The sequence below is a fragment of the Muscardinus avellanarius genome (genome assembly GCF_963383645.1).
Source record: "Muscardinus avellanarius genome assembly, chromosome: 17".
NCBI classification, from domain to species: domain Eukaryota; kingdom Metazoa; phylum Chordata; class Mammalia; order Rodentia; family Gliridae; genus Muscardinus; species Muscardinus avellanarius.
The window spans coordinates 45,927,678-45,950,711 of NC_137803.1; the positions used below are offsets into that span (position 1 = coordinate 45,927,678).

The window sequence follows — 23,034 nt, forward strand, 5'->3', positions numbered from 1 at the left end:
TAGTCATATATCAATCACATTGGAGTACAAGACTTGAGAGGATATACAAGCACACATTATCCAATTAGCCCTAGTCCAGCCCCCATCCCATTCCCTCCCCCTCCCTCCATCGAACACTTCTTTGGTGATTTACTTTGATACATTTGTTTATGTACCTCCTGTGTTTTAAAGAGGCTCCGTCCTCCAGTATTACATACCCTCTGATTGGTCACATTAGTTGCTTCACTATAGGGCCCTTTCTATAGCTCAACCTCTTCCTGTTGCCCTTTTCCTCCTAGTTATTGCTGATTAAGAGAAGCGTCTGATTTATATTTTCTGTGATATTTCTCTGTGCATGCTGCGTTGCATGTACTGATCCCACTCTTGATGGTCCCAGTAGTGGCCTGGCTACTCAGTGGACTGATCCAGACCTCGCTGGCTCAAGCAGCAGCCTTGCCTCATGGGAGGCCCCAGGTCTAGTCTCGCTGGCCCCTGCACCGGTCTAACCCCTAAGCTGGCTTCGGTCCTGGCCTTGGAGGCCGCAGGAGTGGCCTTGCCTCACGGCAGGCTCCAATGCCGGCCTTGCTGGCCCCAGCATCAGCCTCACCCCTCAGCAGGCTCTAATCCTGGGATCGGAGTCCTCAGTACCAGCCTTGCCTCATGGCAGGCTCCGGTGCCGGCCTCGCTGGCCCCAGCACCGGCCTAACCCCTCGGCGGGTTCTGTTCCCGGGATAGGAGGCCCCAGCACTGGCCATGTCTCACAGCAGGCTCCGATGCTGGCCTCGCCTCATGGCAGGCTCCGATGCCGGCCTTGCTGGCCCCAGCACCGGTCTAGACCTTCGGCAGGTTGTTATACTGGCCTCGGAAGCCCCAGTACCGGCCTTGCCTCATGGCAGGCTCCGATGCCGGCCTCGCTGACCCCAGCATCGGCCTCACCCCTCGGCAGGTTCCAATCCCGGGTTCGGAGGCCCCAGTACCAGCCTTGCCTCATGGCAGGCTCCGGTGCCGGCCTCGCTGGCCCCAGCACCAGCCTAACCCCTCGGCCGGCTCCGATACTGGCCTCGGAGGTCCCAGCACCGGCCATGGCTCACGGCAGGCTGCGATGCCGGCCTCACTGGCTCCAGCACTGGCCTAACCCCTCAGCAGGCTCTTATCCTGGCCTAGGAGGCCCCAGTATCGGCCTTACTTCACGGCAGGCTCCGATGCCGGCCTCGCTGGCCCCAGCACCGGCCTAACCCCTCACCAGGCTATTATCCTGGCCTCGAGGCCCCAGTACCGGCCTTGCCTCAGAGCAGGCTCCGATGCAGGCTTCACTGGCCCCAGCACCGGCCTAACCCCTCGGCAGGCTCTTATCCCGGCCTCGGAGACCCCAGCACTGGTCATGCCTCACTGCAGGCTCCGATGCCGGCCTCGCTGGCCCCAGCACCAGCCTAACCCCTCAGCAGGCTCTTATCCTGGCCTCGAGGTCCCAGTACCGGCCTTGCCTCAAGGCAGGCTCCAATGCCGGGCTCACTGGCCCCAGCACCGGCCTAACCCCTCGGCAGGCTCTTATCCTGGCCTCGAGGTCCCAGTACCGGCCTTGCCTCAAGGCAGGCTCCAATGCCAGGCTCACTGGCCCCAGCACCGGCCTAACCCCTCGGCAGGCTCCATTCCCGGCCTTGGAGGCCCCAGCACTGGTCAAGCCTCACGGCAGGCTCCGATGCCGGCCTCGCTGGCCCCAGCACCGGCCTAACCCCTCAGCAGGATCCGATCCCGGCCTCGGAGGCCCCAGCACTGGTCATGCCTCACGGCAGGCTCCGATGCCGGCCTCACTGGCCCCAGCACCGGCATAACCCCTCAGCAGGCTCCGATCACGGCCTCGGAGGCCCCAGCACTGGTCATGCCTCACGGCAGGCTCCAATGCCGGCCTCGCTGGCACCAGCACCAGCCTAACCCCTCGGCAGGCTCTTATCCTGGCCTCGGAGGCCCCAGTAACAGCCTTGCCTCAAGGCAGGCTCCGATGCCGGCCTCGCTGGCCCCAGCACCGGCCTAACCCCTCAGCAGGCTCTGATCCCGGCCTCGGAGGCCCCAGCACTGGTCATGCCTCAAGGCAGGCTACGATGCCGGCCTCGTTGGCCCCAGCACCGGCCTAACCACTCGGCAGGCTCTTATCCTGGCCTCGGAGGCCCCAGTACCGGCCTTGCCTCACAGCAGGCTCCGATGCTGGCCTCACTGGCCCCAGCACCGTCCTAACCCCTCAGCAGGCTCTTATCCTGGCCTCGAGGCCCCAGTACCGGCCTTGCCTCACAGCAGGCTCCGATGCCGGCCTCACTGGCCCCAGCACAGGCCTAACCCCTCGGCAGGCTCCAATCCCGGCCTCGGAGGCCCCAGCACTGGTCATGCCTCAAGACAGGCTCCGATGGCGGCCTCGCTGGCCCCAGCACCGGCCTAACCCCTCGGCAGGCAACGATCCCGGCCTCGGAGGCCCCAGCACTGGTCATGCCTCACGGCAGGCTTCGATGCCGGCCTCGTTGGCCCCAGCACCGGCCTAACCCCTCGGCAGGCTCTTATCCTGGCCTCGGAGGCCCCAGTATCGGCCTTGCCTCACAGCAGGCTCCAATGCAGGCCTCACTGGCCCCAGCACCGGCCTAACCCCTCGGCAGGCTCTTATCCCTCCCTCGGATACCCTAGCACTGGTCATGCCTCACGGCAGGCTCCGATGCCGGCCTCGCTGGCCCCAGCACCAGCCTAACCCCTCAGCAGGCTCTTATCCTGGCCTCGAGGCCTCAGTACCGGCCTTGCCTCAAGGCAGGCTCCAATGCCAGCCTCACTGGCCCCAGCACCGGCCTAACCCCTCAGCAAGCTCCGATCCCGGCCTTGGAAGCCCCAGCACTGGTCATGCCTCACTGCAGGTTCCGATGCTGGCCTCGCTGGCCCCAGCTCCGGCCTAACCCCTTGGCAGGCTCATATCCTGGCATCGGAGGCCCCAGTACCAGCCTTGCCTCATGGCAGGCTCCGATGCCGGCCTCGCTGGCCCCAGCATCGGCCTAAACCCTCAGCAAGTTCCGTACCCGACCTCGGAGGCCCTAGCACAAGCCTTGCCTCATGGCAGGCTCCAATGCCGGCCTCGCTGGCCCCAGCATCGGTCTAACCCCTCTGCAGGTTCCAATCTTGGCCACGGAGGCCTCAGTAGTGGCCTTGCCTCACAGCAAGCTCCTATGTTGGCCACCGGCCCTGGTGCCCGCCTAACTCCTCAGCAGGTTCCGATCACTGTCTCTGTGGTTATTATTTCAAAGGTTCCAGTTGTAATGTATCAGATCTCTGCCTCCCCTGAGTATTGGCCACTGGCATTGCCACTGCCTCCACCGTTTCAAATCCTTCCCAGGCTCTTTTTCCACTCTGAATGTTGTCCAGTGTTCCTAAGCATGCGTGATGGTAGCATTCGACATTTGGTGTAATTTCTCCAAAAAAATAAAGTTGGTAAGATCCGGTTTCTGCTTCTCCTGAATACAAGTCTCCACCACCATTGCGGAGAACTCTTTCAATACCGCCTTTCTCCTTGGTCTCCGCTAAACTCTCCTTATATGTGATGTCTGAGATTCTTAGCAATATAGAGAAATAGCAGTCCTCTTTCCCGGCGAATTTTTCCATAAGTTCCAGTGCATTTAGATAAGTTTTGTCTGCATCTCCAGTGTCCTGGCATCCATACCGGCTTTCTTATCTCCTCTCCGATATTTTTCTTTATCTTTTTCTGTTCTGGGCCCGGTTTCTCCAGGGGTCTGGCATGCTACTCGCAGTTCGGCCGGGACCCAGAGTCCCGCGACCCGGGCCCCAGCTGGCGTGCCCCGCGACCCCTGCCCAGAACCCAGCATCTTACTGGGCCAGGTTTCTCCAGTGGTCTGGCGTGCTACGCGCAGTTCGGCCGGGACCCAGAGTCCTGCGACCCGGGCCCCAGCTGGCGTGCCCCGCGCGCGACCCCCGCCCAGAACCCAGCTTCTTGCTGGGCCCGGTTTCTCCAGGAGTCTGGCGTGCTACGCGCAGTTCGGCTGGGGCCCAGAGTCCCGCGACCCGGGCCCCTGCTGGCGTGCCCCGCGCGCGACCCCCGCCCAGAACCCAGCATCTTACTGGGCCCGGTTTCTCCAGGGGTCTGGCGTGCTACTCGCAGTTCGGCCGGAGCCCAGAGTCCCGCGACCCGGGCCCCAGCTGGCGTGCCCCGCGCGCGACCCCCGCCCAGAACCCAGCATCTTACTGGGCCTGGTTTCTCCAGAGGTCTGGCGTGCTACACGCAGTTCGGCCAGGGCCCAGAGTCATTTGCCCATTTCTTGATTGGGCTGTTTGTTTTGCTAGTGTAGAGTCTTTTGAGCTCTTTGTATACTCTGGATATTAGCCCTCTATCAGAATGGTGGCTGGTAAAGATCCTTTCCCATTTTGTAGGCTTCCTCTTTAGGTTATTGATAGTTTCCTTTGATAAGAAGAAACTTTTTAGTTTGATGTTATCCCACTTGTTTATTCTTGCTTTAATTTCCTGAGCTTTGGGGGTTTTGTTGAGAAAGTTACTGCCTGTGCCAATATGTTGTATTGTTGAACCTATGTTCTCCTCTACTAACTTCACAGTCTCAGGTCTAATTTCTAAGTCTTTGATCCATCTTGAGTTGATTCCAGTGTTAGGTGAGCTATAGGGGTTTAGATTCATCTTTTTACAAATGGTTAGCCAGTTCTCCCAGCACCATTTGTTGAAAAGGCTGTCTTTTCTCCAGCGTATGTGTTTGGCCCCTTTGTCAAAGATTAATTGACTAAAGATGTGTGGGTTTGTTTCTGTATCTTCTATTCTAATCCACTGGTCAGTATATCTGTTTTTGTGCCAGTACCATGCTGTTTTTACTACTACTGCTCTATAGTATAGTTTGAAGTCTGGGATTGTAATGCCTCCTGCATGTTTCTTGTTATTGAGAATTGCTTTGGCTATTATAGGTCTTTTCTTTCTCCATATGAAGTTCATGATTGATTTTTCTAGGTCTCTGAAGAATGTCACTGGTATTTTAATGGGAATTGCATTGAACCTATAGATCAGTTTTGGCAGAATGGCCATTTTGATGATATTTATTCTGCCTATCCATGAGCACGGGAGATCTTTCCATCTTCCAAGGTCTTCTATTTCTTTCTTTAATGTTTTATAGTTTTTGTTGTAGAGGTCTTTTACATCTTGGGTTAGGTTTATTCCTAGGTATTTTATTGGTTTTGAGGTTATAGTGAATGGAATTGTTGTTCTTGTTTCTTTCATTGTGGATTTGTTGTTGGCATAAAGAAAGGCCACTGATTTCTTTAGGTTAATTTTGTAACCTGCGACTTTGCTGAATTTGTCAGTCAGCTCCAGAAGTCTTTTGGTTGAGTTCTTTGGGTCTTCCAGATAAAGGATCATGTCATCTGCAAATAACGATAATTTTACTTTCTCTCTTCCTATGTGGATTCCTTTGATTTCCTTCTCTTGTCTGATTGCTGCAGCAAGAGTCTCAAGGACTATATTGAAAAGGAGTGGTGATAGTGGGCATCCTTGTCTTGTTCCTGACTGTAGCGGAAATTCTTGCAGTTTTTCCCCATTCAATATAATGTTGGCTTTGGGTTTGCAGTATATTGCCTTTATGATGTTGAAGTACTTTCCTTCTATCCCAATTTTTTTCAGTGTTTTTAACATAAATGGGTGTTGGATTTTGTCGAATGCTTTTTCAGCATCTATTGCTATGATGATGTGGTTTTTGTTCTTGGTTCTATTTATGTGGTGAGTAACATGTATTGATTTGCGTATGTTGACCCAGCCATGTTTTTCTGGGATGAAACAGACTTGGTCATGATGCATTATTCTCTTGATATAGTTTTGAATGTGTATAGCTAGTATTTTATTTAGAATTTTTGCATCTATGTTCATTAAGGATATTGGTCTGTAGTTTTCCTTTCATGAGGTGGGTTTATTTGGTTTGGGGATTAATGTGATACTGGCCTCATAGAAGGAATTTGGGAGAGTTCCATCTCTTTTGATTTCCTGGAACATGTTATGAAGTATTGGTATTAGTTGTTCACTGAAGGATTTGTAGAATTCAGCTGGGAACCCATCTGGGCCTGGGCTCTTCTTTGGTGGAAGAATTTTTATTGCTGTTTCTATTTCTTTGGTTGTTATTGGTTGGTTTAAGCTTGCTATGTCCTCTTGGCTGAGTGTAGGAAAGTTAAATGGTCTTAGAAATCTATCAATTTCTTCCAGGTTTTCAAGTCTATTGGAGTATAAATTTTTAAAGTAGTTTCTGATAATCTTTTGAATTTCTTTGCTATCTGTGGTGATATCTCCTTTTTCATTTCTAATTTTGATAATTTGAGTTGATACTCTTTTTCTTTTGGTTAGGTTGGCCAGGGGTTTATCAATTCTATTAATCTTTTCAAAGAACCATTTTTTTGTTTTATTGATTCTTTGAATTGTTTTCTTGTTCTCTATTTTATTTATTTATGCTCTAATTTTAATGAATTTTTGTCTTCTGCTGGCTTTGGGAATAGACTGTTGCAGAATTTCTAGATCCTTGAGTTGTGTCATTAGGTTCTTTACTTGGTGGTTCTCTGTCCTTTTTATGTGGACACTCAATGCAATAAACTTTCCTCTTAGTACTGCCTTCATGGTGTCCCATAGGTTTTGAGAGGTTGTGTCTCTATTTTCATTTGTTTCCATAAATTTCTTTATTTCTTCCCTAATTTCTGCTCTTACCCATTCGTCATTCAATAGTGTATCATTCATTCTCCATGAATTTGAGTACTTCCTTTCGAGTTTCCTGTTGTTGATTTCTACTTTTATTCCATTGTGGTCTGAAAAGATGCATGGAATTATATTACATTTTTTGAATTTACTGGTATTTTCTTTGTGTCCCAGGATGTGATCTATTTTGGAGAAGGTTCCATGGGCTGTTGAGAAGAAAGTGTATTCTGTAGTTCCTGGTTGAAATACTCTGAAAATTTCTATTAGGTCCATTTGGTTTATGGTTTCCTTTAGTTCTAAAGTGTCTTTACTCATCTGTTTCCTTGAAGATCGATCCAGTGGTGTGAGAGGCATATTAAAGTCTCCCAGAATTATTGTATTTGGGTCTACTTGGGATCTTATGTCCAGAAGGGTTTGTTTTACAAGTGTGGTTGCACCCATATTTGGGGCATAAATATTTACTATCATTATATCTTCTTGGTGTATTGTTCCTTTTAATAAAAGGAAGTGCCCTGATTTGTCTCTTTTGATGTGTTTTAGTTTAAAGTCTGTTTTGTTGGATATCAGGGTTGCTACTCCTGCTCTTTTTTGGTCACTGGTGGCATGGTATATCTTTTTCCATCCTTTCACGTTCAGCCTGTGAATGTCTTTGGCTGTGAGGTGAGTTTCTTGCAGACAGCAAATATTTGGATTATGTTTCCTAATCCACATTTCCAGTCTATGTCTTTTGATTGGTGACTTAAGTCCTTTGACATTAAGAGATATTATTGAAATATGATTTTTGTTTTCTGCCATTTTGTGTTCTGTCTACTCTTGGGTGGTGTGATCTTTCTTCTTTACTTAAATGGCCCACTTACTAACTTCCTCTCTTCTCTGATTCTGAAGTCTGCTTCTTTTTTCTTCCTTATGGTTTATTTCTTTAAGAATTTTCTCTAGTGTTGGCTTTGAATTCATGAATTTTTTGAGATTCTTTTTATCCTGAAAGACTTTGGTTTCACCATTGATCTTGAATAGTAGTTTTGCTGGATAGATGAGCCTTGGTTGGAAATTATTTTCTTCCATGGTTTGAATCACATTGTACCAGTCTCTCCTAGCATTCCTGACCTGGGTTGTATAGTCTGGGGTGATTCGTATTGTTTTGCCTCTATATGTCACCCGTCCTTTTGTTCTCACTGCTTTTAAGATTCCTTCCTTGGCCTCTATGCTGGTCAATTTGGTTATTATGTGGTGTGGAGTGGTTTTTCTTTGGTCCTGTCTCAGTGGAGTTCTGTATGCTTCCTGGACTTGAAGATTCAAGTCTCTTTCCATATTTGGAAAATTCTCTGAGATTATTTCCTTGAAGATATTACAGATGCCCTTGGTCTGTTCCTCTATCCCTTTCTCAATGCCTATTATCCATAAATTAGGGAGCTTCATATTATCCCATAATTGCTGGATGTTTAGGTTTTGTTGCTGTAAAGATTTCTGTATATCGCTGACTGTGTTTTCAGTTTGGGATGTACTGTCTTCTTATATTGATATTCTGTTTTCCATTTCATCTAATCTTCCAGAATTTCTTTCTATTGCTGTCTTCATTTCACTTATTGCCTCTTTCATTTCATTCCAGACCTCTTTCTGATTCTTTTTTAGTGTTTCTAGTTCACCTTTAACCTCCTGTATACTTGTTTTAAATCCTTTCATCATATTGAACAACAAGATTCTGAACTCCCCTTCTTTCATTTCTAGTAGGTCAGTATTCGTGATTTCTGCTGTCTCTTCATAATTCCTGGTTCTCATATTTATAGCGTTCTCTGTCCTGTTTTTCTGATTTCTACTCATCATTCGTGAGTAATGTGCTTAGTCAAATCTTAATATTAGGAGTTTAGGGGTATTGGCTAGTCAGCAGAGCCTTTCCAATGTTGAGCGTGGGTGATTTGGGAGGAGCTGGGGTGTGGGTAAAGGCGTTGGATTAGGTAGAGGATATGTTTAGGTTGAGAAAGACTTTAAGTATGATAAGGTAATGTCTTGCTGAGAATGAGAGTTAATTAGTAGGACTCTTGTAGTTAGTACAGTAAGTATGGAGATATGAAATACTTTGAGTATTAAACATGGAGGAAAAGTTTTTTGGGAAAAGAATAGATAGGTTGGTGTGGGGAAGTTTGTAAGAGGGGTGAGGGAAGGAGCAAACAAACATAAAAAATAGCAACACAAGATACCAAGACTATTATGTAATCAAAGAAAAGGAAAATAAAAAACAAACTAAAAGAGGAAAAAGAGAAAAGAAAAGAAAGAGGAAAAAAGAGGAAAAAAGGATAAGAATAAAATAAAGGAACTAGTGGCTGTGTGAAACCAGAAAACAGAGCAAACTATCAAATATATATAAAGAAACAACAAGTAGAAATAACAGAAGAATTGGGGGAAAATAAAACAGCAACAACCAAAACAAAACAAAAGAATATAAAAACAAAAGAAAACAAAACATCAGCAGTAAAAGAAAAAAAACAGTCTTACTTATTTATGAATATGTGGTTAGGTCCATATAATATTTGAGTGTTTGATTGCTTTGGTAGCTTTTAGAATATACTCCAATATCTCTTAATTTTCTTTGTACTCTATTTTCATCTTCTTATGTCACACTCTCTGGGTGTTTGGACACCTCTCTTTTCTTTAACTGCTTTAGGTTTAGGTGTCAGGATTTCTGGTGTCACTGTTAATAGATTCTGTACAATCCCCAGGTTCTGTGTAATTCCAACCTGTGGTCATCACCTCTGCACTCACTACCCTAGATTCAGTCCTGTGCTTCCCTACAGCAGGGGTGGAGGGTGTCCAAAGTAGATTTGGAACCTCCCCCTGAGGTCCTGTGCAGATATTGTGTCTCGATGAATTTTCCTGTGTCGTTAGAAATTCTAACTGGCCTAGTCAGTGTGGTCCCAAGATGTACCCTGGGCAAAGGGTTGCTGGTCCCTGGACATACACACTTACTGCCAGAGCATTGCCAGATCTGAGAGTGCAGGTTGGGTGTACTGCTATTACTTGGCCCCATTTTAAGTGGGTGCAGATGCCTAGTGCCTGCTGCTAGGTTCCACCAGGGTGTACTGGGCTGTGCTCTAGACTAGAGCTGAGTCTCAGCCTACCAGGCAGGCAGAAACTCCTGGAGGTGGGCCAGGGATGTGGTATAGGCGCACACAGGTCCGGGGGCACAGGAGCTGTGCAGTATCCAGCAATGGTCTCTGCCTCCAGTGGAGTGTATAAGCTGGGGGCCCGAGGAGATCACATGGGTGCACAGAGCTTTAGCCACCTGGGAAGCAGGCCACCAGCAAGGTAAATGCCCGGGCTCCAGCCGCCGGGCTCCAGCAGGGTGCGGGGACTAGGCGCACAAGGTGAGCGCCAAGTTTAGGGGCTGGGGGGGTGCAGGCTCAGGCAACTTGTGGGAATCCTGGAGCGCAGACAGGGTGCACGAGGACAGTGCTGGGTTCTGTGGCATGGGACAGATGCCCAGGGCCAGTGCTGGACCTGGGGTGTATAGTAGAACCCGCAGCTTCCCTGGATGCACTCAGGTACCTGGCTTCCTTGGTCTCGGCATCCATGGGAGTCGTCCAGTCTTTGTTGGGTGCACAGGAGTCTGTCGTGGGTGCCGCTCACTGCTTAAGATGAGACTCTATGACCGTTTTCAGTCTCTGGCTATTTCGCAGCGGTGGTATCAGTTAGGACTAGGGGATGCAGTTTGGGCAGGCAGCCCGTGCACTCCGCGCTGATGCTGGCGGGCTGCCTGGTTGTATATGCAGCAGGTCTGATGCCCGATCTTTGTTCTTCTTCTTAGAGTTCAGGGTTTCCGCTGAGATACCTGGATCTGTTTTGGTTCCTGGGATGTATTTATTTTGTTGATTAAGACTCTGCCTTCTAAGTAGTTGAATTTTATTTGTTTCAGCTACTGAGAAGTGCTGTGTCCCTCAGTCGCCATTTTGAATCCATGATTATTTGTTATTATTCATCTATTACTGATTCTGTTTTATACACTAGTCACTACTGAATATATTATTGATGGTGTAAATTTTTTAACAAAATAAATATTTATTATTTTAAATTAATGGTAACTTTGAAAACATAAAAATTAAAAATGTTATTTTTTAAAATTTGTTTATTGGTGCATTATATTCATTCATCCTATTGGGGTAAAATTCTTGTGTGTACGTACATGCATGCATCACCATTTTAACCACTACCCAATTCCCACCCAATTCCCTCCCAATCCCTCCTTCCATTGCTTGGCTTAGTGGTTGAATTTGATATGTTTAAGTACTTTGTGTGTTTTAGAGAATTTCCTTCTTCTTCCCTCCTATCCCCTTATTTAGGTTGTCTTGTTTGATCCTCTATAGGATTTCCATTTTCATTTAGAGTTTCTCCTATGACACATATCTCCTTAGCTTTTACATATTAAGGAAAGCATCTGATTTCTTTTTTTTTTTTTGTGACTGATCTCACTTAGCATAATGTCCTCCAGTTCCATCTATTTCCCTGAAAATGATATAATTGAATTTTTTAATTGCTGAGTAAAATTCCATTTTGTAGATATTTCAGAGTTTTGTAATCCATTCATCTGTTGATGGACATCTTGGCTGATTCCATAGTTTGACTATGGTGAATTGTGCAGCTATGAACATAGATACACATGCATTAGTCTGGTAGTTTAGTTTTCTTTCTTTGGGGTAGATACCCAGAAGTGGTATTGCTGGATCAAATGGTAGATTTGTTCCCATTCTTCTGAGAATTCTCCATACTGTTTTCCATAGTGGTTGCACTAATTTGCAATCCCACCAACAATGTCCTAGAGTTCCCACCTCTCCACATCCTCACCAGCATCTATTGTTTTTATTTTGAATTATTGCCATTCTAGTTGGAGTTAGGTGAAATCTCAGGGTAGTTATGATTTTCAGTTTTCTGATTGACAATGATGTTGAACATCTTTTCATGCATTTATTCGCATTTTGAATTTCTTCTTTTGTAAAGTGTCTAGTACACTTGCCCATTTTGTTATTGGATGATTTGTTTTTTTAGTGTTGAGTTTTTTGAGTTCTCTGTATATTCTAGATAATAGTCCTGTATCAGAGGGGTAGGTGGCAAAAATCTTCTCCCATTCTGTTGGCTCTTGGTTTAGGTTCTTGACAGCTTACTTTGCTGAACAGAAGCTCTTCAGTTTTATGCAATCCCATGTGGTGATTCCTCTTTTAATTTGTTGTGCCTTTGGGGTCTTGTTGAGAAATGTTTATCTGTGCCTATGTGTTGCAGTGTTGGACCTATGCCCTCTTCAAGGAGCTCCAAGGTCTCTGGTTTAATTTTCAAGTCTTTGATCCAACTCAAATTGACTGCTGTGCAGGGCGAGTAATTGGGATTCATTTCCTATTTTCTGAATACGGTTAACCAGTTAGGCCAACACCATTTGTTGAACAGGACATCTTTTTTCAAGTGTATGTTTTTGGCCCCTTTGTCAAAAATCAGTTGGCTGAAAGTGTGTGGACTTGTGTCTGAGTCTTCTATTCTGCTCCATTGGTCTGTGTATCTGTTTTTGTGCCAGTACCATTCTGTTTTTATTACAATGGCTTTGTAGTTTAGTTTAAAGTCAGGTATTATAATTTCTCCTGCATGATTTTTGTTGCTGAGATCTACTTTGGCTATTCTGGGCTTTTTGATATTCCAAATAAATTTAAGGACTGATTTTTCTGTCTGTGAGGAATGATCTTGGTAGTTTAATGGGCATTGCGTTGAATCTGTAGATCATTTTTGGAAGGATGGCCATTTTAATGATATATATATTCTGCCAATCCATGAACATGGAATATCTTTCCATCTTCTAAGATCTTCTTCAATTTCTTTTTTCAATGTTTTATAATTATCTTTTTAGAGATCTTTTACCTCCTTGGTTAAGTATATTACTAAATATTATTTTTTGTGGGATATCCTGAATGGAAGTGTTTTCTGAATTTCTTTTTCAGTGGCTTTATTGTTGGCGTACAGGAAAGCTTCTGAATTTTTAAGATTGATTTTGTATCCAGACACATTTCTGAATTTGTTGATCAGTTCTATAAGTCTTTTGGTTGAGTTTGTTGGGTTTTCAAAATATAGTATCATGTCATATGCAAATAGTGAAAGTTTTAGTTCTTCTTTTCCTATTTGTACTCCTTTAATTTTCTTTTCTTGCCTTATTGTTGTGGCTAGATTCTCTAGTACTATATTGAAGAGAAGTGGTGATAATGGATATCATTGTCTCATTCCTGTTTCTAGGGATAATTCTTGAAGTTTTCCCCCATTTGATATGATGTTGGCAGTAGACTTACTGAAGATTGCCTTTATGATGTAGAGATATGTTCTTTCTTTTCCATTTCTCTGCTGTGTTTTTATCATAAATGGATGTTGGAGTTTATCAAATGCTTTTTCAGCATCTATTGAAATGATCATGTGATTTTTGTCCTTGGTTCTGTTTATATGGTGATTACATGGATTAATTTTCATATGCTGAACCAGCCTTACATCCCTGGGATGAACCCTACCTGGTCATGGTGTATGATTTTCTTGATGTGATTTTGAATGCGTGTTGCTAGTATTTTGTTTAATAGTTTTGCATCCAAGTTCATCAGAGATATAGGCCTGTAGTTTTCCTTCCTTGAACTGTCTTTATTTAGTTTGGGTATTGCCAAGACTTTGCTGCCCACTCCATCTCGGCATCTACATGTGTGAGAATCCATGTAGTCATCGGCGATTAGCCCCGAGAGAGGGCATCGTCTCTGGCCAAAAAACTCCTCCACTCTTAGATATTCTTTCATAACTACTATCCTTTTGGTAATGATTCTTTTAACTCTCCAAACAAATTGCTCCGGTGGAAAAAAGATCAGGAGTGTGAGAGAAACAGTCCGTGAAAAATATACTCTCCTGTAAAACCAGTTAGAGGCAGTGGCAGCATTTTAGTCAGTAATTGCAAATGCAGGACTCCACCTTTATCTTTGACCTTCAATAAATCTTGGCTTTTGCACCTAGTAATAGTGATGCCTGGACTTATAGCGACACCATCTGGTTAAAAATAGCTATGTCAAAACAAAAGACAGATAAAATAGATGTGTAAAGATGAAAGAAAGAAAGAAAATATGGTGAGAATAATAAAGTATTTTGTATGAAGAAGAGCTTATCCTAAGATTGGCCCGAATGGGAAAGAGAGAATTAGGGTAATCAGAAAAGAAAAGAAAGTTGCAGAGGGTTAGTGATAGGAATATGGATTATTAAAAGAGGAAAAATGCTCAGCTGCTAGAGAAATATATCTGACAACTAAATGTAAAGACTTCGTGTTATTTCTTGGTGTTTACCTGCTAAACTGTGTCATGAGTTTGTTCAAGTTTTCAGACAGCGGATAGTACTGCAGACAAAATCCAGCAGACATTCATCGAAATTTCCTAAATCATCATAAAGGAACACAGATTTTCCTTATGATAACTATATGAAAGCTGGAATTTCGGACTTCGTCCCCCATTTTAGATAAAGGAGGACATTGGACTAAGCCCTAGGAATGGGAGCTCCGAAAGGGTTAAAGAAAACTCTTAAAACAAACTGGACTCTTCAAGTGATTTTGGGAATCACTCTTCAAGTGATTCTATTTGAGCCAAATAGAAGCCTCTGCAGCTGCAAGGCCAAAGGGGGCTGGGCTCCTGAGCACAAGGCCCACCTGAGATAATGGGACTGATCTCAATCACAAAGACCTGGGATATCCCAGGCCTTACTTTTGTCTTGTTCAGGGTTGATAATCTGCATGTACCAGATCTGTTCCTGGGTGTTTCTTTGATGGTAATCTCTTTATTGCTGTTTCAATCTCTTTGATTCTTATTGGATGGTTTAAGTGTTCTATATCTTCTTTTTTTTTTTTTTTTGGTGGTACTGGGGTTTCTGGAAACCCTTCTACTTCCAGGCTACATTCCCAGACCTATTTTATATTTTTTATTTAGAAACAGGGTCTCTTAAACCAGTGAGGCTGGCTTTGTACCTTGGGTGTTTTGCACATTTTTTTTACTAGAAATTCACTGGGAGAGGGGAATATATAAAAAATCTTGTATCCAAAATAAAGTGTTCGATTGCACAAGAAGCATTGATCCATGTCAGGTTCTTTTTCAAAAGCGCCGATCATAGGATTATTTTCCTAGGAAAGAACCGCTACAGATAAGAATCTGTAGTACGTCACCTTATCCTTCCCCATCTTTACTGAGACTCTCGACCGCGAGCAAACTCGCGCCCCAAGTGGACTGAGTTGGCTTGTGACAGGGTATTAGTGTGATATTGGCTTCACAGAATGAATTTGTGAGAGTCCCTTTTTTTCTATTTTACAAAATAGTTTGAGGAGTATTGGGGTTAGCTCTTCTATAAAGGTTTTATAGAATTCACTTGGAAAAACATCTGTTCCTGGGTGTTTCTTTGATGGTAATCTCTTTATTGCTGTTTCAATCTCTTTGATTCTTATTGGATGGTTTAAGTGTTCTATATCTTCTTCTCTTTTTTTTTTTTTTGGTGGTACTGGGGTTTCTGGAAACCCTTCTACTTCTGGGCTACACTCTCAGACTTATTTTATATTTTTTATTTGGAAACAGGGTCTCTTAAACCAGTGAGGCTGGCTTTGAACCTGCGCGATCTTCCTGTCTCCACCTCCCAAACGCGGGGATTTACAAGCGTGCACCACCACGCCCAGCTTTATATCTTCTTGACTCAGTCTAAGAAGGTTGTGTTTATCTAGAAAGTTGGCAATTTCCTCGAGATTTTCCATTTTGTTGGAGTATAGTTTTTCAAAGTAGTTTCTGATAATCTTCTGGATTTCTACAATGTCAGTAGTAATGTCTCCTATTTCATCTCTTATCTTCATAATTTGGATTGATTCTTTTTTTGTAAGTTATGTTAGCTAGTAGTTTATCTATCTTGTTAATTTTTCCAAGAAACCAGCTTTTGGTTTTGTTGATTTTCTGTAATTTTTTATTCTCTATTTTCTTAATTTCTGCTCTAATTTTAATAATTTCCTGTCTTCTACTGGCTTTCGGGTTCGATTATTCCTGCTTTACAAGGGCTTTGTGGTGTGTCATTAGGTTATTTATTTGAAGATTTTCTGTTTTTCTTATGAGAGCACACAGTACTATAAATTTTCCTCTTAATATTACCTTCAAAGTGTCCCAGAGGTTTTGATATGTTGTATCTTTATTTTCATTTGTTTCTAGAAATTTCTTTATTTCACCTCATATATCTTCTGTGACCCATTCTTCATTCAGAAGTGTGGTGTTCAGTCTCCACATGTTTATATTGTTTCTCTAGGTCTTCTTATAGTTGATTTCTTGTTTCATTCCATTATGGTCTGAAATGACGCAGGGAAGGATGTAACATATTTTTAATTTTCTAGTGCCAATTTTGTGTTCCAGGATGTGATTTATTTTGGAGAAGGTTCCCTGAGCAGCTGAGTAAAATTTAAACTCTGCTGTAGTTGGGTGAAATATTCTATATGTGTCCAACAAATTCATTTATTTACTGGTGTTCTATAGTTCTGAGGCATCTTTACTGACCTTTTGTCTGGAAGATCAGTCAATTGTTGTGAGAGGTGTGTTGAAGTCTCCCAGTATTATTGTAATGGGATTTGTATGTGACTTCATGTCACAAAGAGGTTGTTTTATGAGAGTAGCTGCACCTACGTTTGGGGCATAAATGTTGATTATTGTTATTTCCTCTTGCTGGATTATTCCTTTTACCAGAAAAATATGACCTTCTTTATCTCTTCTATGAGTTTGAAGTCCAACTTGTCTGATATCATATTTGCTACTCCTGCTTGCCTTCGAGATCTGTTAGCATGGATTACCTTTCTCCAGTCCTTTATTTGTTATTTATTTTATTATTTATTTTTTATTTTTGGTGGTACTGGGGTTCCTGGAAGCCTTTCTATCTCTGGGCTACACTCCCAGACCTATTTTTACATTTTTATTTGGAAACAGGGTCTCCAAAGCCAGCACATGCAACTGGCTTCGAAACTGCACAATTCTCCTGTCTCTGCCTCCCAAGCACAGGGATTACAAGCATGCGCCACCACGCCTGGCTGCTCCAGCCCTTTACCTTGAGTTTGTTCCTATCTTTACTTGTAAGGTGTGTTTCTTGTAAGCAGCAAATGGATGGATTCTTGTTTTTAATCCATTTTGGTCATGTTATGTCTTTTTTATTGGGGACTTGATGTCACTTACATATAGTGTGATTATTGAGAGATAAATTTTAATTCCTAACATGTTAAGATTTTATTTCTGTTTGAAATACTATTTATTCTTCTTTGCTCAGTTGTCTGCTGGATGGAAAAATTTCTTTCTTTAGTTCTAGCATATATTACCTATTTCTTCTTTGTAGTTAATCTCTTTGTGTATTTTCTCTAGAGCTGGTTTTGAAGACATAAATTCTTTAAGTGTCTGTTTGTCATGGAAGCTTCTTATTTTGCCATCTAATTTTATTGATAGTTTTTCTTGGTAGAAAATTTTTAGCTGGAAGTTGTTTTCTTTCAGAGTTTGGAATATGTTACTCCAAGCCCTTCTGGCTTTCATGACTTGGTTTGGAAAATCTGAAGTAATTTTAATTGGTTTTCCTCTCAATGTCACTTGGCCTTTTGTTTTTGTTGTATTTAAGATTATCTGCTTGGCTTCCACTTTGGTCATTTTGACAATTATGTGGAATGGGGAACCTCTTCTCTGTTCCTGTCTAAAGGGAGTTCTATAAGTTTCCTGGACCTGTGTATTGACTTCTTGCCCTATGTTTGGAAAATTTTCTGCTATTACTTCCTTGAAGAGATTATTGATCCCTTTGGTTTCACCTTCTCTCTCCTCCTCTATTCTGATTATTCTTAGGTTAGCTCTCTTAAAATGGGCCCTTATTTCTTCAATATCAAATTCTTGCTGTTGGATTTTTTTCTAAATTATAATCTATGTGTTCATTTTTGGAGTAATCATCTTCTAGGAGTAAGATTCTATTCTCCATGTGGTCCAATCAGTTATTTATACTTTGAATTGAGGCCTTTACTTCAATGATTACGTCTTTATTTCTTTTAAACTCTCTAAATTTTTTTCAAAGGTCCTGTATTATTTCTACAGTTATATTCCTGATTTGATCTTCTGGAGATCTCTGAATTTCTTTATCAGGTTCTGATGTTGTAGAGTTGTGGACATTCATTGCTCCATTGTTATTCCTCTTTCCCATGATTTCAGAAGTTTGTGTCTTCTCTGGGTTCTTCCCTGGGTCACTATGACTTTACTTAAGGTGCTCTGGATCTCAAGTATGTGCTATCTCAGTCACCACTACTCCTTTACTGGTTTGTATCCCAAAGTCTCAGACCCAGGGAGTCAATCGAGCCTGCTTGAGACCATGTGGGTGCCAGGCTGGGTATTCTCCCACAGGGAGCTGCGACTAGGTTTCCTTCACTGTGGAAACTACTCCTTCACTTGTTTGGACTGCAAAATCTCAGACCCAGAGAGATTCTTCAGGCTACACAAGTCCCTGGGTGTGCAGTACTGGGATTTCTCCTCTAGGGGCCACAATTTTACTTACAGTATTGAGTGTGCTGATCTGGAACTGTCAGCGTGGTAACTTGCTGCTGCCTCTGGCAATATGGCGCTGCTGCCACACCCTCGGCAGGCGTGAGGCTGGCACATTTCTTTTCTGGTTTTGAGCTCTGTTCTGAGTCCCTGGAGAGTGTGATGAGCTTGGCCAATGGGAGTTTTAGACATTTTTTTGCTGAAAAAATTGCTGAATTATACCAAAATGATCTGCAGCTGCTCACTTCAGCACCTTGTTTACCTTTCTTCTCTGGAGCCTGGTGGGCTAGTAGGTTGTTGAATGGGCTTATCTGGAGAACTCGTGGGCACAGCGGACTCACTGCTGCTACTGGCAATATGGTACTGCTGCTGTGCCCTTGGCCGTGAGGCTGGCGTATTTCTTTTCTGGTTTTGAGCTCTGTTCTGAGTCCCTTTCTTCTCTGGAACTTGTTGCTGTGAGGCAAGGTGGTATCAGCACAGCTCTGCCGCTGTTGCAACGTGGGCTGGTTTCTTTTCTTGTCTCTGGTTGTTCTTCGAGCCTTATTTTTCTCTGTTCCTTGTATTTACAGATTTTATTTCTCTGATGATGGTGTTTTCTGGCTATGAAAAGCACTAATTTTGTGGCAATAGAGATCGATTGTTAGCAGGGCTTGTAAATGTTGCTTTTCTCAGTCACCATCTTCCCGTAAGTCCAAAAATTTTCTTGACATTTTGTTCTTCAACATTCTGTTCTTTAATCAAATTTTTCTCAAAATCTTTTGAGAATATTATTGCAGATTATTTATGTATATAGAAAAAATTGGGAGAATTAGAATACTAAGTATAAGTAATGTATATTTTGTAAGTATATAATTAAATATTTTTCTATGTTACAAATAAATTTTATACAATTGATTATGTTATTCTGTTACATTTTAGTTGCAGATATTTATTGCAAGTAAGAATGATTTCTATTAAATTACTTTCTCTTAACAGATATACAACTAATATTTGGAGAGCAAAGAATGTTTTTAAATTACTTATTAGTACAAGTATTTATAGATTTAGAGGCATACAATAAATTTGTAAACAATATTATTATTTAAAAATAATAAACACTTTCAAGTGATTTTCAGTCAGTGTGCATACAGCTATCTGCAAAATGAGTGTGATAGTGGAGATTTTGGCTTTTTATAGAAAATATATCTTGTACAGTTTATGGAATTTACTTTTATTGGGTTACTAATATTAATTAGCAGATAAAATTAGAGTTTATTGAAAATGTTTGTCATATGATGAAATATTTTATTCTCATTAATTATCCAGATTTGAATAAATGTTATTTTTTTACTAAGAAAATAAATGGTATTTTGTGTATTTTGTACATTGATATTTGTTTGATAATATTTTGCCTAGTATTATATTTCAGCATGTTTTCTTTACATTAGAAAAGGCAATTGCAATATTTATTATTATGTTTGTAATATAATATATTATTATAATATATTTCTACTCATTTTTTTTGCTTTAAATCAGAAAAGACAATAAAATAGTTTAGGCAAGTTTCTAAATAGCACTTTACAAAAGATGACATTTTTTTCTTTGTGGCACTAGGGGCATTTTATCTGAGTTACAGTTGAAAGAGTTACAGTGGAGTTACAGTTGAAACAGGGTCTCATTAAGTTGCTAAGGGTCTCAATAAGTTACCAAATCTGACCTCAAACCTGTCTTCTTCCTGTCTCAGATCCTTATTAATGGGATGACAGGCATGCAACTCTATGCCCTGTACAAATGGAATAAATATAATTAGAACCATGGAAAAAATGCAAATTATAGCACAATGAAATATCTATAAATAGACATCAATAGAGTAAAAATCAAAGGAGAAGTGGGGTGTGGTGGCACACCCTTGTATTCCCAGCATTTGGGAGGCTGAAACAAGAGGATCGCAGTTCATGGACAGCCTCCACTACTTAGTGAGGCCCTCTGCAACTTAGACCCTGTTTCAAAGTAAAGAATACAAAATAGGGCAGGGGGTATAGCGTGGAGGTCAAATGCCTCTGGGTTCAATCCCCAAAACACAAATCATCATCATCATCATCATCATCATCATCATCATCATCATCAAAAAATAAAGTCTGATGATACAAAGTGTCAGATTTTGTGGCAGATATTGATTCCAGATTCTGCTGATACGGAGAAAATTGGTACTTTAACTACATAATATTCTAATTGACTATTAATGCAAACATATGTGTTAAATTGCCCAGTGTTTTCCTGTAAATACAAATCCTACACAAATAAATAAAATGCATGGGTACCATATACTTGTACAAGCATGTTCATTAAGGATTGTAGTAGTAAATACAACACAAGAATTCTGTATTTTATAAACTAGTAGAGATAAGGAAATTTTAATCTGTTCACATAATAGAGTATCATGGTATCCTTAGTATTAAATGAGTTACATCTAAATGAAGGACTTTGATGACTCTCACAAACATAAATTTGAGCTGCATCAATTTCAAAGGTAAACCTAAAGCTCCATGTATCACTGAAACTGAGTCATGGGCCAACGACTAATGATGTTGGAAGTAGAAGTCTCTATGTTTATACAGTTGTTTCTAGGTAAATCTTTATGGATTCTCTTACTGAAAAGAAAATTTAGGAATATTAGAAAACTTTTTGGTTTCCTTCATTAATGTAGAATAAGTCATGGTAGTAATATTCAGAGGCATACAATATTGGGGAAGAACGTGGCCTCTTTTGACAGCAATATAAAAATCTGTTGCAAACAGAAATAAGAAGGCATCTGACATCCTATGGTTTTATCATTAAAGTTACCTTTTAAATTCACAAAAATTTGCCTCAATTTTTCTTTGTGAAGGCTTCAATTTCAAAATTTTTCATCAGCATGTTTCTTTTTACTATTTCCTCACCATTCTTATTAAATGTATCTGACAAAGAGGGCAATTAAATGATTCACATAAATTATATAGATTGGAGTTAAAATATAAAATATTACAGTTTACATTTGCATTTTGATAGAAATTTCATCCTTCAAAAATAAATTAATCACAATGAAATTATGTTTAACATTAGTTTGAAGCAAATGAGAAAATTAGGGGAATAACAGATATTCTCAGTGTCCCTCATGTATTTCAATATGAAGTTTTTACTTTAAGACTGCATGTAATGCTGATACAGTTTAAATCATAAAATAATATAGCAAAAGCTGAAAATCCAAATTTGTACATTTCCTAATGCATCACTGCTTATACGTCCTATAGAGATAATTTCCTTTGAGTTAGTAAAAGTTTATTGTACCAAAATAATAATTTAGTAATATCTTAAGAAACATGGACAAAGTAATAAGATTTGAGCCAGAGTACAATCTGGGCACAGATAATTATCACTTTACTACCTTTTATGACCATTTTGATAGGTTTAGATCAAAATAGCAGTATTTTAAGTTTATTAAAATCTAAGAGTTTATCTACACCTATAAGATCTGTCATACTGAAATGCAAGGTGAAATTAACATGGAGCTAAAGAAATCCTGTCAAATTCATTTAAAAAAAATTTTTAATTGGTGCATTATATTCAAACATCATATTGGGGTAAAAAAACTTGTGTGTACAAACATGTACACATCGCTGATTTAACCCCTACCCAATTCCCAACCCATTCTCTCCCTGTCCCTCCTTCCCTTGCTTGGCTTAGTGATTGAATTTGATATGTTTAAATACATTGTGTGTTTTAGAGATTTTCCTCTTCCCCCCTCCCTTCTCCTCCTTTAGATTGTCTTGTTTGCTCCTCTATAGGATTTCCTTTTTCAAGAGTTCCTCCTAAGACCCATTTCTCCCTAACTCTCACATATTAGGGAAACATCTGATTTCTTATTTTTTGTGACTGACTAATCTCACTTAGCATAATGTCCTCCAGATCCATCCATTTCCCTGAAAATGATGTAATTGAGATTTTTTGATGGCTGAGTAGAATTCTATTGTGTACATATCCCAGTTTTGTCATCCATTCATCTGACAGTTCAAGGAAGGAAAACTACAGGCCTATATCTCTGATGAATTTGGATGCAAAACTATTAAACAAAATACTAGCAACACACATTCAAAACCACATCAAGAAAATCATATACCATGACCAGGCAGGGTTCATCCCAGGGATGCAAGGCTGGTTCAAATTCATTTTTATCACTAATAATATAAAATAAGACAATGTCACTTGCTTTATTCAAACTGTGCTTCATGGCAATGATGAAGATGTCATGTAACTGATAACATGACAATAATGAAAAAGTAATATTTGTAATTATCTTGGGTGTTTATTTACCTTCACCAACTGACAATAGGCTTACATTTTAAAGCAACATCTTTGACCCAACATTTTCTGACAACTCTAATTGTCTGTATTAAAATAATATCTTTTTAAAAAAACTTGACTTTGTAGACAGTAAAATTGTGCTTTCCAGTGAAAATGAAACTTTTGAATCAGATTTTAAGGGAATCCAATAGCAAACTAATTAAATATTTTTCTTCAGCCCTTCCTAAACTTCTGTATCTGGATTAGACATATATTCTTGATATATATTGTCAAAGACAAAAAAGCCAATCCTTTGAAAACCCGATTTAAACAACTCTCTTATAAAAGGAGCACATGATTAATTTCCATCCAGATACCCTCAGTTTGCCTCCTCAGGGATGAGGCCTTTTTCAAAATACAAATTCATTCACTTCTATCTGATTGAAAGTCTCTGAATGTGAAGACAGCTTATTAGGTCCATTTTTTTCTACC

General features: G+C 41.3%; 1 protein-coding gene across 1 annotated transcript in view; it reads right to left on the reverse strand.

Moving 5' to 3' along the window:
• The window catches only part of LOC308276119 (lipoyl synthase, mitochondrial-like), a gene marked incomplete at both ends in the record, with an annotated part of 156,624 nt that overhangs the window by 130,025 nt on the left and 3,565 nt on the right, over positions 1-23,034 (reverse strand). Inside the window, 1 exon segment of the mRNA XM_080714707.1 lies at positions 9,805-10,037. Coding sequence (XP_080570833.1) covers positions 9,805-10,037 — 233 coding nt within the window.